This window comes from Tribolium castaneum, chromosome 3, assembly GCF_031307605.1.
Source record: "Tribolium castaneum strain GA2 chromosome 3, icTriCast1.1, whole genome shotgun sequence".
Taxonomy (NCBI): Eukaryota; Metazoa; Arthropoda; class Insecta; order Coleoptera; family Tenebrionidae; genus Tribolium; species Tribolium castaneum.
This window is the reverse complement of record NC_087396.1, coordinates 24,564,504-24,577,219: the sequence shown is the minus strand read 5'-3', so window position 1 is coordinate 24,577,219 and position 12,716 is coordinate 24,564,504. Positions and strand designations below refer to the sequence as shown.

At 33.4% G+C, this 12,716-nt stretch overlaps 1 protein-coding gene across 1 annotated transcript; it reads right to left on the bottom strand.

Annotated features, from left to right (window-relative positions):
* Window positions 1-1,258: 1,258 nt before the first annotated feature.
* On the bottom strand, window positions 1,259-5,936 carry Ppa (Partner of paired). Its single transcript, XM_969608.4, has 2 exons — window positions 5,571-5,936; window positions 1,259-3,315 (listed from the first exon to the last, which is right to left on the bottom strand). Exons 1-2 carry the CDS (start codon window positions 5,817-5,819, stop codon window positions 2,245-2,247), a joined length of 1,320 nt encoding a protein of 439 aa, XP_974701.1. The 5' UTR covers window positions 5,820-5,936; the 3' UTR covers window positions 1,259-2,244.
* Window positions 5,937-12,716: the final 6,780 nt, after the last annotated feature.

Sequence of the window (12,716 nt, the reverse complement as noted above, 5' to 3'; positions counted from 1 at the left end):
AAACGCAATTATTTCGTATATGAACCAAATTTCTTCCGTCATATGGATAAAATAATTTAGACACGTAAGGCAATGTTACAAAACCGTTTCGATTCCTAACATTGCGAAGCAGATTTTTAAATAATGTGCACCTAATTACGTGAGATAACTCTTATTTTGTGTGTGTGTTGTATGCGCACACGCAATTGCCAACACTGAAATTATTCACAATGAATTTACGTCATAATACGTTTTTATTGTTTTGCATTTGAAAGTTACAATTACAATTAAGAGCAAATTGTATGTATTTATTTTAATGAAATGTTCTTACGAAAAAGTATTCATTTGAGGGCTTGCGACACTGGTGAAGATATGGGTGTCGGAATGTTCAGCTTTATTCACATTTCAAAGAAATTTTTAATTTATAATTTTGTACAATTTTATGAAAATAAACAGTTTAAAAATGACCTCAAAAGTTTTTTAACCTGCACAGGGACTTGTTTGCCTGATGAATAGAACAATAACCGACCAAATTTGAAAATGGTCACCATCTGCATATTTTTACATTGTTTGTTTGGCATGAATTTTGCAATGTATCGATTACTGGACAATTCAATTTTGGAAATTTTCGATGTAATTTATATCCGTGCCGTTTAAATTCGAACGAAATTCTATATAATGCAATATTATTATCAGATTATAGTTATTTTAAGGACTGTAATACGAAGCATTATGTTAATCCTTGCTAACATCATTCACCGTAAATGTGTTTTAATAATGAAATTACCATGTAACTTTGAAATGAATAATTATATGTGTGTCTGGCTTTATTTAAAATCCAGGTCACACGTACATGTGAATATATGAGGGGGATATATTTCTTCATGTAATGCAATCAAGGTACGTTTAGTTTTGGGTTAAAAATGTTTTACAATGAAATCTTGTAAAATATGTATTCCTGCGTTTATTATTTATGTGAGTTTTACTCTTTTATGTACTTACACTTACACTGTATGGCCGGTGACCCGCACAATGAAGGTGAATTTATAAATAATTCAGCCACTTCCTGCGTTAGAAAAGTGCGTGAACGACGTCTCAAATTACCTGAATTACTGAATCGACATGCACTCGTGAAATTTTCGGTAAAAAACGTGTTTATCGATTCTCTGTTAAATTGTTAATACGTTTTTTCAATATTTTCCATTAAAATTAATTCCACCATAAATAATAAATTCAACGATAGCGACCGTAATTGGGGTTGAAATAATAAAGACGATAATTTTGTTGATAAAAACTTTATTAAGTTTAAATTTGTTTAATTTATAAAAACATAACGTAATAGTAACAAATATTGATAACTTTACGTTTATTTACAAATACTATAATGATCACTGTACATTTTTACAGTTTGAAAAATTGTCTCTGCACCACAAAAAAAAAACACGGAACAAGCAAAAATTGAACAAAAACCTGATGCTAACAAAGAGGCGAAATTCAAACTTAACGTTTTCGAAAATGATTGTTTAACCGCTATCACATTTTTCGAAACAAACTAATCACAATTCGATGTATAATATTGCAAATTTGTGGTGCTACGTGCTAGTGAAGGTATGAAAAAAATTCCAAGGCTTGTAGCAGTGTCAAATCTTGGGTGGTGTGCACAAAATGAAGCAAATATTCACTATTTGGAATTTTTCGTTTAATTACACTCGTCTGCAATAAAATCCTCCTTTAAATAAAATTACTATGAATGTGAACATCTAAGTGAACGGTGTAATTCAAACATTTCCAAAAATTCTTAAATATCTCGAAAACGATTAAATTTAGATATGGGGACAGCTGATAAAAATTCCCTTAAAATAACTCAAATAATCCAAAAACGTAGTGAAAAACATAGCTTTTCATTAAAAAAAAAGTTGATAGCGACTTAGAAGTGCTAACATTTAAGTAGAAAAATAACAAAGAGTAAACAGACCAACGTTTTAATAAACTAGTATCAAAAAAGTTGTTCGGTCGAATTCATGTGAATTATTCCCTGTAACTAGCATGTGCTTCATTTTGGCGGCACCACCATAGAAAATCAGTTCTCATTGTTTACGATGCTTACGTTTAATTTCACTTTAGTCGAACTTTACGTCATTCGTTTAAAATCTATCACAGCATAAAACCGCCACCGTCTTGAACCGGTCGAGATTTGGGAATGAATGCATTTTTGGTCATCTCGACTCGTTTCATTCAGAGGGCGCAAATTTCAACAAATACGTTTCACCTAACATGCCACAGCCCCAAATTGAGGACACTCAACTGCGGCAATTTCATAATTCGTTCAAGTCCTACCGTCGTTATCCTGGTGCATCCGTACAAATCGATGCACTTTAGTCTCAGGAGCGACTCAGCAATGGTTGTTAAGCCCTTATCCGTCACACGACTGCACTGTCCGATGTTGAGCGTCTCCAGGTCATGGAGCGAATTCGCGATTTTCGCCAGACCTTCATCCGAGAGTTGACACGCACTCATTAACAAATTTCGCAAATTGAACAGTCCTTGTGAAATGTGCACTAGCGCTTGGTCACCGATTTTGTCACAAAATGATACGTCCAAAGACGAAATTCTCGACCCGCCTTCTGCAAGGAACGCCATTCCCGTGTCGGAAATATTATCACACGAACGCAAATTCAACTCGCGTAAATTCGTCATTTTGGCTAGGTGTTTTAACCCGCTGTCCGTTATACTAACACAAAAACTCAGATTGATTGAGATGAGGGAAGTCAAGCCGGTGGCGTGTTTGAGAGCCTCGTCGGAGAGTTTCTGACAGTCTTGGAGCCCCAAGTGCTCGAGCGATGGATTCCCCGAAGCCAAGTGTTGGATTCCTTGGTCCCCCACGTGCCAGCACGAGCGTAAATTCAGTCTTTTGAGCTTCTTGAGGCCCCAGGCGATGAGCATCAGGCCGGAGTTGGTGACGTTGGAGCAACCGCCCAGTTCCAGCACCTCCAAGTTCTTCAAGTGTTGGGCGATGCGTGTGAGGGACGTGTCGGTGACTTGCTTGCAGAGGGAGAGGTCCAGTTCGGTGAGGGTGGGTGAGTCTGCCACAAATGCGTGGGATATGCCCACGTCCCCCACGTTGTAACAACCACGGAGGTTCAAAGACTCCAAGTTAGGGATGCCCTGGATGACGTCCCGGAGGGATTTACGTAGGGACAGGACCTGAACACGTTTGATACCGCGTTTCACCAGCGAAGCGAATAGTGAAGGGTTAGCGCGACGGAGGTGGAGTTTGGCTTCGACGCCGCGCCACACGGACTTGTTGTAAGCGGCGTCGCGCCACGCAGTGCAAACCTGCAAAAACGGATTATTTTATTAAAAGAAAAGAAAAATTTGCACTTATAAAAACTGCAAAAAGTGCTAATCATTTGGAAACATTAAAATCACTGAGATGTACATATGAACATATGTACTGTTAAATCCGAATAAAAAACGTGTTGTGCTAAGATTTAGGATTAATTTCGTTGAAAAACTTTTGTAAAGTGTTAATAATCGTTTTTAGTTGATTCCTAGTTGATTATTAATAGGAGCTTAATTCTAAACATTGTGATTCATTAAAACAAAAAATAAAACGTTTTAAAGGAAAAACTAAAATTCGGTCCGGTACTACTTAAATTGTGGAGTGTTAGTAACTTGTTTTCACTTAATTGTTGGCTGGAAATAGTCTACCTAGGTATATTTCAAAAAATACAGCTGGTATAAAACTTAATTTTTAATATTTTTTTCTAAAAAGTATCACGCTATTTTACCACTGCGTACGTTCACCGGAAAGACTGGAATATGAAACCAAATATTATAATTAACTAAGTCGGAACATTTACAGAAGGTAACAATTTTTCGGCAGATGTTCCATCTGTGCCCATCGACACACATGTGGTGTAGCTAAGGTAACACATACATATACAGAATGTTTTTGTGAATAAGCCGAACATTCTTTATATTTGTTTTAAATTGGGGTGGACACCTGTTTTTCTTCGTACAAACGACAAAAATTCTAAATTATTGTTGTGAAGCCTTAAAGTAAATAATATACGAGGTGCATGTTGCTTTCCTCGATAAGATTTTGTCGTTCTCTTCGATAGAATAAAGCGATTTTTGTCATTTTTAAGCTACAACTCAAATAATTTTAACAAAATTGCTGACTGATTTTTTTCTTTTTGACTGCAAATTTTGCCGTTTTTAAGCAATAAATCATCTAACGCCAACTGATTTTTAGAAAATATAAAGCGATTTTAGCTTTTTTACAGCGCGTATTGATGTTTTTAAGGAAATAATTGTCCAAAATCAAGTGATTATCCTAAATTGGTGCTTAAAAAATCTTTCTCACCTAGCACTAGTTGAATACAAAGATACTAGAGGCATCAAACACCATTAAAATATGATAAAAAAATATATTTTTAGAAACTCTCGAAAGGTATGTATGTATGCTACCATTTTATTATAGACGTACCTACTGAAAAATGCAATTTTTTAAAAATTTATATCAAAAATAGGATTAACAGTAAAATTTTGGTGGTTACTGTAGCGGTTGTATTTTTTAGCAAAACACAAAAATATAAAAATTGTAGCCACGTATATCAGTTAATCAATCAGTGTTGTCAACAATTGAAACAACCGAGCAGTTAGGTACCTCCAAAATTAGGTTTATTTGAATTTTTAATGTTTACTTAATGTTTTTTGGGACTAGCGACATTTTTTTACGGATATTTGCACAAAATAACACTTATTACGCATCCTCTGGTCACATAAGCAACACAATTAATTTTACTTATAGGAGTTTGTACAAAAAAATCTGAAAAAAGTACAGGCTCAGAAAAAATGTACGATCTACAAAATGCCTGCTTTTATTTTAATATTAATACAGCTGGTAGATAGGTAAGTAGAATTCGAGAAGATTCGAACACTACTTGGTTTTAACATGTGGTCAGAAGTTTTAACAGCAAGATGATTTTGCTTTTTAACATAAATAACGGTTCTTTCGAAGAATCTTTCCATTTCGTCTTCAGTATTTTCCAATACGAAACCTCAATCTCAAATTTCAAATGTACCCAAAATTTAACCTTTGAAAATATCAATTTTTCTAAATTATTTGACGAAAACAACAAATTCATTACATTTGACTTTTCCCTGCTGAAAAATTAATAAAACTCCATTTACCCATTTATTAAAAACGGGAATGTCATTTTGTACAACACGTGCTTGTGTGAAAAAAAAGTCAAATTTTCAGTTTTCATGAAAGAGACATTTATTTACATCTAAATGCAACAAACTGTGATAAACTGGCATTTTACTAGAAAGTTCCGAGTATCTATATTTTGACAAAAACGAAAAATGCAAGAAGCCTCCGAATTGAACCAAAGACTGGAAATATCCCTAACACCAGGTGTTTCAAGCAAGAATAACAGCGCTGAACCAAGTGCATTTCTCTTCTCTTGAACCGTTTCGATAAAAATCGTATTTATAATTCAGCGATTTAATTAATCTTCAACCATTGTAACGAAACGAGGTGGGGCACAGAATTTTGAGCAAAAGTTTAAAAGGAGACCCACCTGCGCCACGCGGCCCTTGTCGCGCACCTCCAGGTAGCTGAAGATGATGGCCAAGATCTCTGGATAGAGACAGGAGATGTGCGTGGTGCCATGGTCTGGTTGTTGCAGCGCGTGGAGCTCCTGGACGGGCGTGTGGAAGTGCTGGGGCTGGTGCAGCCTTTGGTAGGGCTGGTATCTGGTGTGGTGGCGGATGATGGCCGCTGTGGACAGCAAGGGGACGGGCAACTCAGTGAACATCTCCTCCATCATAGTCGGAACCACTACGTGCGCACCACGACTCGGAGCACGGGCGCCTTCTCACCTCTACAACGACTCATTTCAAACTGTTGGCGACCAAACTGGAGAACAGACGAAACGAGTTGCGAGTGCTGCCATTGGTCCGAGTGCGCACCACGTGACCATCGAACGTCGTATCGATTCGACCGCTCACGGCGGCATTTTTAAGTTGCGAGAGAAAACGCCTCCCACCACTGAGTTTTGCATTTTTCGGGGAATTTAGGTTAGGACCAACCACATGACGGGAACTTGCCCAAAAATATTTTACAACGAAGCATTTAATTGATTGCAAGTAGGGGAAAATGATTTTCTTAGGGGTTGGGGAAATGCCTCCCTTTGTAAATATTACTATTGTTTTTAGTTTGTTTTTCAAATGCAAACTTTTTACAAAACAAATAAAACGGCAATGTTGAAATGTAAATATTGATTTGTATTAGTGAAATAGAGATGAAGATACATGGGCTGGGAACGAGATATTCCCTTCAAGTTTCAAGAGGATAGCGCTGAATAAAATTCGGTTTTTCCTTCGGCGTTTTCTGGGAACTGAAAATACTTTTTGTTTTCAAAATATTCATTTAAATAAGGCTGGAGCGGCACGGACGAATTTTCAGTTATTTTCAGACTTGTTTTCAAGAAGAATAATGACCATGTGTGCATCGAATCAAAAATCAGAAAAAATCAATTAATTTAATTTAAATGTTTAATAAAATTTTGTTTGTGCTACTACCTACTGTTCTAAATTTCCAAGTTGCATTTTGATTTAAAAATATAGAGGGTGTTGAATATTTTATATCAAAGTTGGTAGTACATATAACTCATAATTGTCAAAAAAATTGTATGGTGTGCAAAAACAATCAAAAAACTTGATTCTTGAAAAATTATTACAAATGCTTAATTCCATTTTTTTTCTGATGGTATATTTCGGTTGTTTGGTACGGAACGCCAAATTTCTGACAATGTATTTTTTATATATTTTTTACAAGAATCGTAGGTATAGATTGTCTGAAAAATGAGTTACAATGCAAACTTATGTTTTTTTTAATAGAATACCCCAAATTTTATTATATTTTTGGACGTAACTTTTAAAATTGATAATTTTGATCAAAACTTGTATCTATTAGTCGATTCTGCTTAGTTTTTTTAAATAATTTTATTTTTTTTTGACGAGAACACGTCTTTTTAAAAAAATTATTACACAAAAACTAATCATCTTAGAAAAGTGAAGCTTTCACCACTTTAAACGGGAAAGTTCAAACTTAAATCTGCACCTATTTATTTTTTGTTGTAGGATATGCAATTGGAAACGTAAAAAAATAAGAAGTTTGTTAAAAGTTAAATAACTTAAAGATATTAAAATTTTACTTATTTATTTAATATTGATTTTTGGTCTAGAAATTCAAAACATGCACAAATAATGTCATGTTTGATATAATTCAATAATTCAAATAATTCAATTCAATTCAATTATTGGATTGATTTTTAAGAAATTTTGCGTAATAATTGAGTTTAAGCTAAATAAACGCCTAGAAAAGGTTAAATTTTTGGTAATTTTTGACCAAATATGGTGATTTTTTTCATTCTAATTAAAAAAACAGGGAAAAAAACTTGATTTTTGGTCTAAAAACGTGTTTAAATGCTCAAAACTTGAAGAATATGTCATTTTCGACATAATTCTGGAATTTATTGGCTTACTTTTTATTGATTTCGCGGAAATTTTAAATAAGTTATAATTTTTGTGACGTTGTACTGCAATCCATCATGCCTTGTAAAAATCGTCGTCTCTCCTAACAACCTCTACAGGTATAGAGGTCATGAAATTTATTTGCTTTTGAAAATACCGACCCGCCTTACCTGCGATATGGATTAGCAAGCACCTGATAAAGGGTCCGCAAAACCTTGCCAGGCCATAGTAATTTTTACCTGAACTGATCTCAGTTACTGCCATTTTCTCTGATTTAGACCTCTAAAAATCGTGGTGATTTAGTTACAACAAAGTGTTCATATTTTACACTTTCTTGTAATTAGCGTAAGAACAATCAAATTTAACTTAGCAATAAGCAATTAAACAGGATATTAATATTTTTCACTCAATCATTTACGATGTTCCGGCTATTATTGGCAATTTTAATGAGCAATAAAAATGTAACATGGAAATTTAAAGTAAAAGATACACAGCGCCACCTCGTTGCGAGTAGCTAAACAAAGCAGCAACCATTAGTCATTTCTTCCCAAGGACTGTAAGCGAGCATTTACGGTTTTCCGTTGTGGTCGTAGAGATGGCCACAAATGTATGAAATTTTTTAATTTGTGCGATTGATTATTGCACTTTAATAAATGACGATTTAGTTTCGGGGTCAGTGCATCAAAGTTTCAAAAGAAATTATAATACAACAAAGACCGTAATGAAACAAAAGTTGAAAACAATGGAATGTGCCTTAGAAATTCCGACGAAGCGAAATACCGAGAAGAATTCAGACAATAGCTTGTTTCAGACTGTTGGAAAATCTCTTTGATTTATTTGAGATAGCCTGTGTCTAATTAAATAAGACTACAGTCTTCAATTAATTTTATAGCAACATTAGACATTTTTGTGGGACGGACACATAGTTTCGGTCATTTTTTGGCATAACTTTAAGAAAATTTCTTTTGCAATTTTTACATTGGATGCGTGACACTTTAATTGTTTGACAATGCAGTTGTCATTAGCACAATTAAACGGTGGAATTTATTGTTTTGTGAAGAGTAATTTACATTTTAAGGACACAATCAATTGTTTAGAAAAACAAAGAACTGCTGAATCTAACTGTGTTAACTCGATTCTTTTGTTTAGTAAAGTTAGATAAAGCGACATGGTCTTTACACTTTTTTTAATTTTTAATGTATTCGCATGAGCGAAGCGAAGAGTGCCTCAACCGTTTTCCTTCCAGTGAAAAAGTTGTTTTAAAACTTTTTTAAATGAATTACACACATTTGTCAGTGACACACTTTGTCATTTACTTGTATTTTTGGGGTGCATCTATTAAAGCAGAATTGTAAAGAGAAAACAGTAAGGTTTTTTGTCCATATCATTATCATAAAATCAGTTGCCAGTCTTTGTTATACTTACTCAGCTTTCTCTCGGCGCAAAAACGTGGATGAACGTAAATGAATTAAGAAATTGAAAGAAACCGTTCTCAGGATATAACATATTATTAAGTAGGTTAACAAATTGTATTAAAAGCATTGTAAAAACGCTAAGATTTACTACATACTTATCCATTCGTACAATAATTAATCTAAAGTCAGTGAGTTACAAATAATACCCAATTTACGTTTTGTATGTAAATTTCAGTTAAAAATTATAATTTAATTTAATTACAATTGTGTATATTATCATTCTTACTCGTAATTAATAGATAAATTGTGTAAGCTGTATTAACACTTAAAGTCAAAGCTTTTTATGTGTACTTACTGTGCTGTATCTCCTTGCTTTATTGTGATTTCTCATAAAAAAACCTTTCAAAACATTTTAAACACTTGGTTAAAGCAGGATTATTTAACATTAAAATTGTTCTAGGTAATAAAAACCAAAACATTTAATTTTATAACTTTTCTAAAGATAAGAAGATTATCTAAATTTTTATGTTTCTAATTAGTTGTGCTGTAACGGAGAATGGAATTACATTGTTGAATTCAAACAAAATGCTTAGGTCGAGAAAATATTTAAGAACATTTAAATAACTCCCTTTGTTATATCAAGTTTGGTCAATGATTTCAAAACGTATATTTATTTCTATTTAATTTCATTTGAGATAGAATGATTGCGCAGTTGTAATATTGACCATTAGTGGGGAGTTCAAAGGGGTGAACATAAATAAACGAGAGGGCTTATTTTGCGAATTTACAATGCAGCCCATCATCAGACATTGTGGTCTTTGTGTAAAGCTATCGAAGTGGTTTGTGCAACCCATTGGCGTGCAACATTCAAGTGTTTTGTTCAAGATGAGTTTTCTTAGTCATTTTTCTATTTTTATGCATTTTTTTACACAAAAACCAAACTAGGTATAAAAAAACACGTTGAATTTGATTTTTTACCCTACTTTTTAACCTTTTTTTGTCAACTCTGGATTTTCCAGAAACGTCAATTTTTAACCCGGTTAGGCTTCTTTAAACCACCAAAATAGGGGAAAATTTAAGTCAATTAAAATATAAAATATCAATTTTTCCGCAAATTCGCCAAAAAATCGAAGTTAATAAGATACACATAATTAGACGATTATCAGTGCTCAGTGTTTTGCTATTTCACATTTTTTGATTCGTAAAGCGAACTCAAATTTTAATCATTAGATTATGTACGAGTAACTGTTTACACTAATAAACATAAAAATTGTATCACATATCAAATGATTTTTTTAAATGCAACAAAATTTTATAATTTTATAATTTTTTATAAATTTCATCTTATGCACAATTTATTCGTTTCAAGATAATCACGATGCACATTATTATTTGTTTAGAAAGTGTGGTAAAACTTTCTTACATCCAGATCTCTGCATCATTAACAAAAAATATGATCCCTTTTGTAATAAATTTGATATTTTTTTCATTTCTCGTATAAATTCGTTTTTTATACGTTCCATATTTGACACCAAGCGTAATAAACACGTTCCAAAACAATGCATAAATAACCCACAAGAAATTTAACATTTAACACTGTAGCACCTTAAATCCATTTTTATGTTATGATGTTATTGTTTCTTTCTACCTGCTGCTGTGAAGAAGCACAGTCTTGTGACAACTGCTATCATAAATAAAAAACATTAGTATATTATTTACGTTTGGAATTCTTTCCAACATCTCAATCTGACCTAATGGAATTTAGGTTTTCACACTATAATTTCGCTTGTTGAGGGACGCCACTGCCTTCCGGCGTCACACTGTTATTACAGGGGCTATTTAGAGACCCAGGTGCTCCTTTGTCGGCCAAATCCTCAAATAAAACCCATCTTGTTTTTTGTAGCCGCATTACCACATTGTCGGACACTTGTAATCCGGTGGTGGTATGAAATAAAATATTCATTGTGATGTGAAAAAGCAAAAACAAACCAAACAGCTATATAATTTTAATTCAGCATTTCCTCTTTACGTGGGCGGAAAACTCCTTCTTCAGACAATAAAGTTTATCGCTGTCGGCGTTACAACTATCTCAGGAATAATTAATCGATGGGTATTAGCGCCAGAATTGATTCGAGATTTATTGGCTCGCTTCGAGACCATTTACATTGATTATTGATTACGAGAAAAATTCCATTTTTCTGGCTAAGGGCGATTCGGTGTTTAGAGATACGATGCGGCAATTATTTGTTTTCTTGTACAGTTACGTTCACTTCTTCCTGAACACTACGTGCATCAAGCATTCTTTCCAATTAGACATCAAGTGTTAAATGTCCGAGAGAAATCTTGCGAATATAAGTTATGGCATGAAACTGCGCCACTTGTCGCAGTTAGAGGCAGCTTCTGTATTTGGCTTTGTGTTTAAAGCTCCTCCAGTAATTTGGGCTTGTTTGTTTTGACGATTAGTGTTTAATATCTCCGTAAATACGAGGCGGGAAAGTGATGAAATTTCATTGAGAAAAATACTACATTATGCAATCAAATGCTAATTTGATTTTTAAAGGCATTCAGATCAAACGGTTCTTTGATTGACAGGAGCCTAGTTATTTGCAGCTGAGAGTTGAACTTTTCACAAAAATATATTTCAAAGCTTCAAGTAATGCGATCTCTGATAATTTGTTTTACAAGTTTTTAAATAAATGATCCGTGGTTTTAAACGGTTCTGCTTCCATGCTTTAGCTATTTATTAGATTCTATCAGGTGATAAAAGCGGTGAAACAACATACGTTTGTGTGTTTCTACATTACGGGTATTTCAACTAAAAAATTAATTTGGGTAAAGTTTTCTAATAAATATACGATATTACAATCTTTTTTTTCGTAAAACACATGATTTGATAAACGAGCACTAATGTATGTAGTTATGACTTTGTTACAGTAATTTTCTGAGAAAACACAATTATGTAAAGAGTACAAAGTACCTATTTGAAAACAAAGAACCAAACAGGACTTACTTATCACCAAAGCCTTGCGTTTGTTCAAGCAATAAGAATAACACTGATGGCTTTCGGGTGCTACAGTTTTTCTCCACACAATTAATTCAAGAATTCTTGTCTATTAGAATATCTGAATTTTCATTAAGGTTTTGGTTTCTACAAACAAATGTGCTAAATTCCTACAAAAAGCCAATTTTTACAGAGCGTGACATCAATTAGATCTTGTCATTTTATGCTCTGCCAATGTTTGCTGGAATAAATCTCCGTGAAATAAAGTAAAATTCGGTTCCAATAATATATCCTTGTAACAAGTTGTACAGATGTTGGCTACCGTTATTTAAAAGAAAATTGTTTAGTATTTTCTAAAACAACTAAATTGCTTGGCATTTCTCCATTGAGAAATAAATATATTTAATCAAGTAGTAGCAAAACAAACAACAAGAAACTGCAACAATTTTGTATTTGAATTGGAATGAACACCTGGAGAATGTATATAATAAAAATTGTCGCGTTTACGGATTTATGGCGTTGTTAGAACCAAGCATGTGCAAAACTTATTCTAGTGCTTGGAAACTGGAAACAACATAATTTTGGATTAAAATTTTTATATTGCCCATCACTTTTTCATTATCTTTATTTAATGAAACTTCAAAGCTCGACCGATTAATTTCAGGATTGTGGTTGTGAAACCAGTAGCAAATTAATAAAGTTTGTGGAAATGAAAAAAGTTAATGTATATTTTGTTTATCATCAAGTGTGTGAAGTGTTCTTGATAATAACAT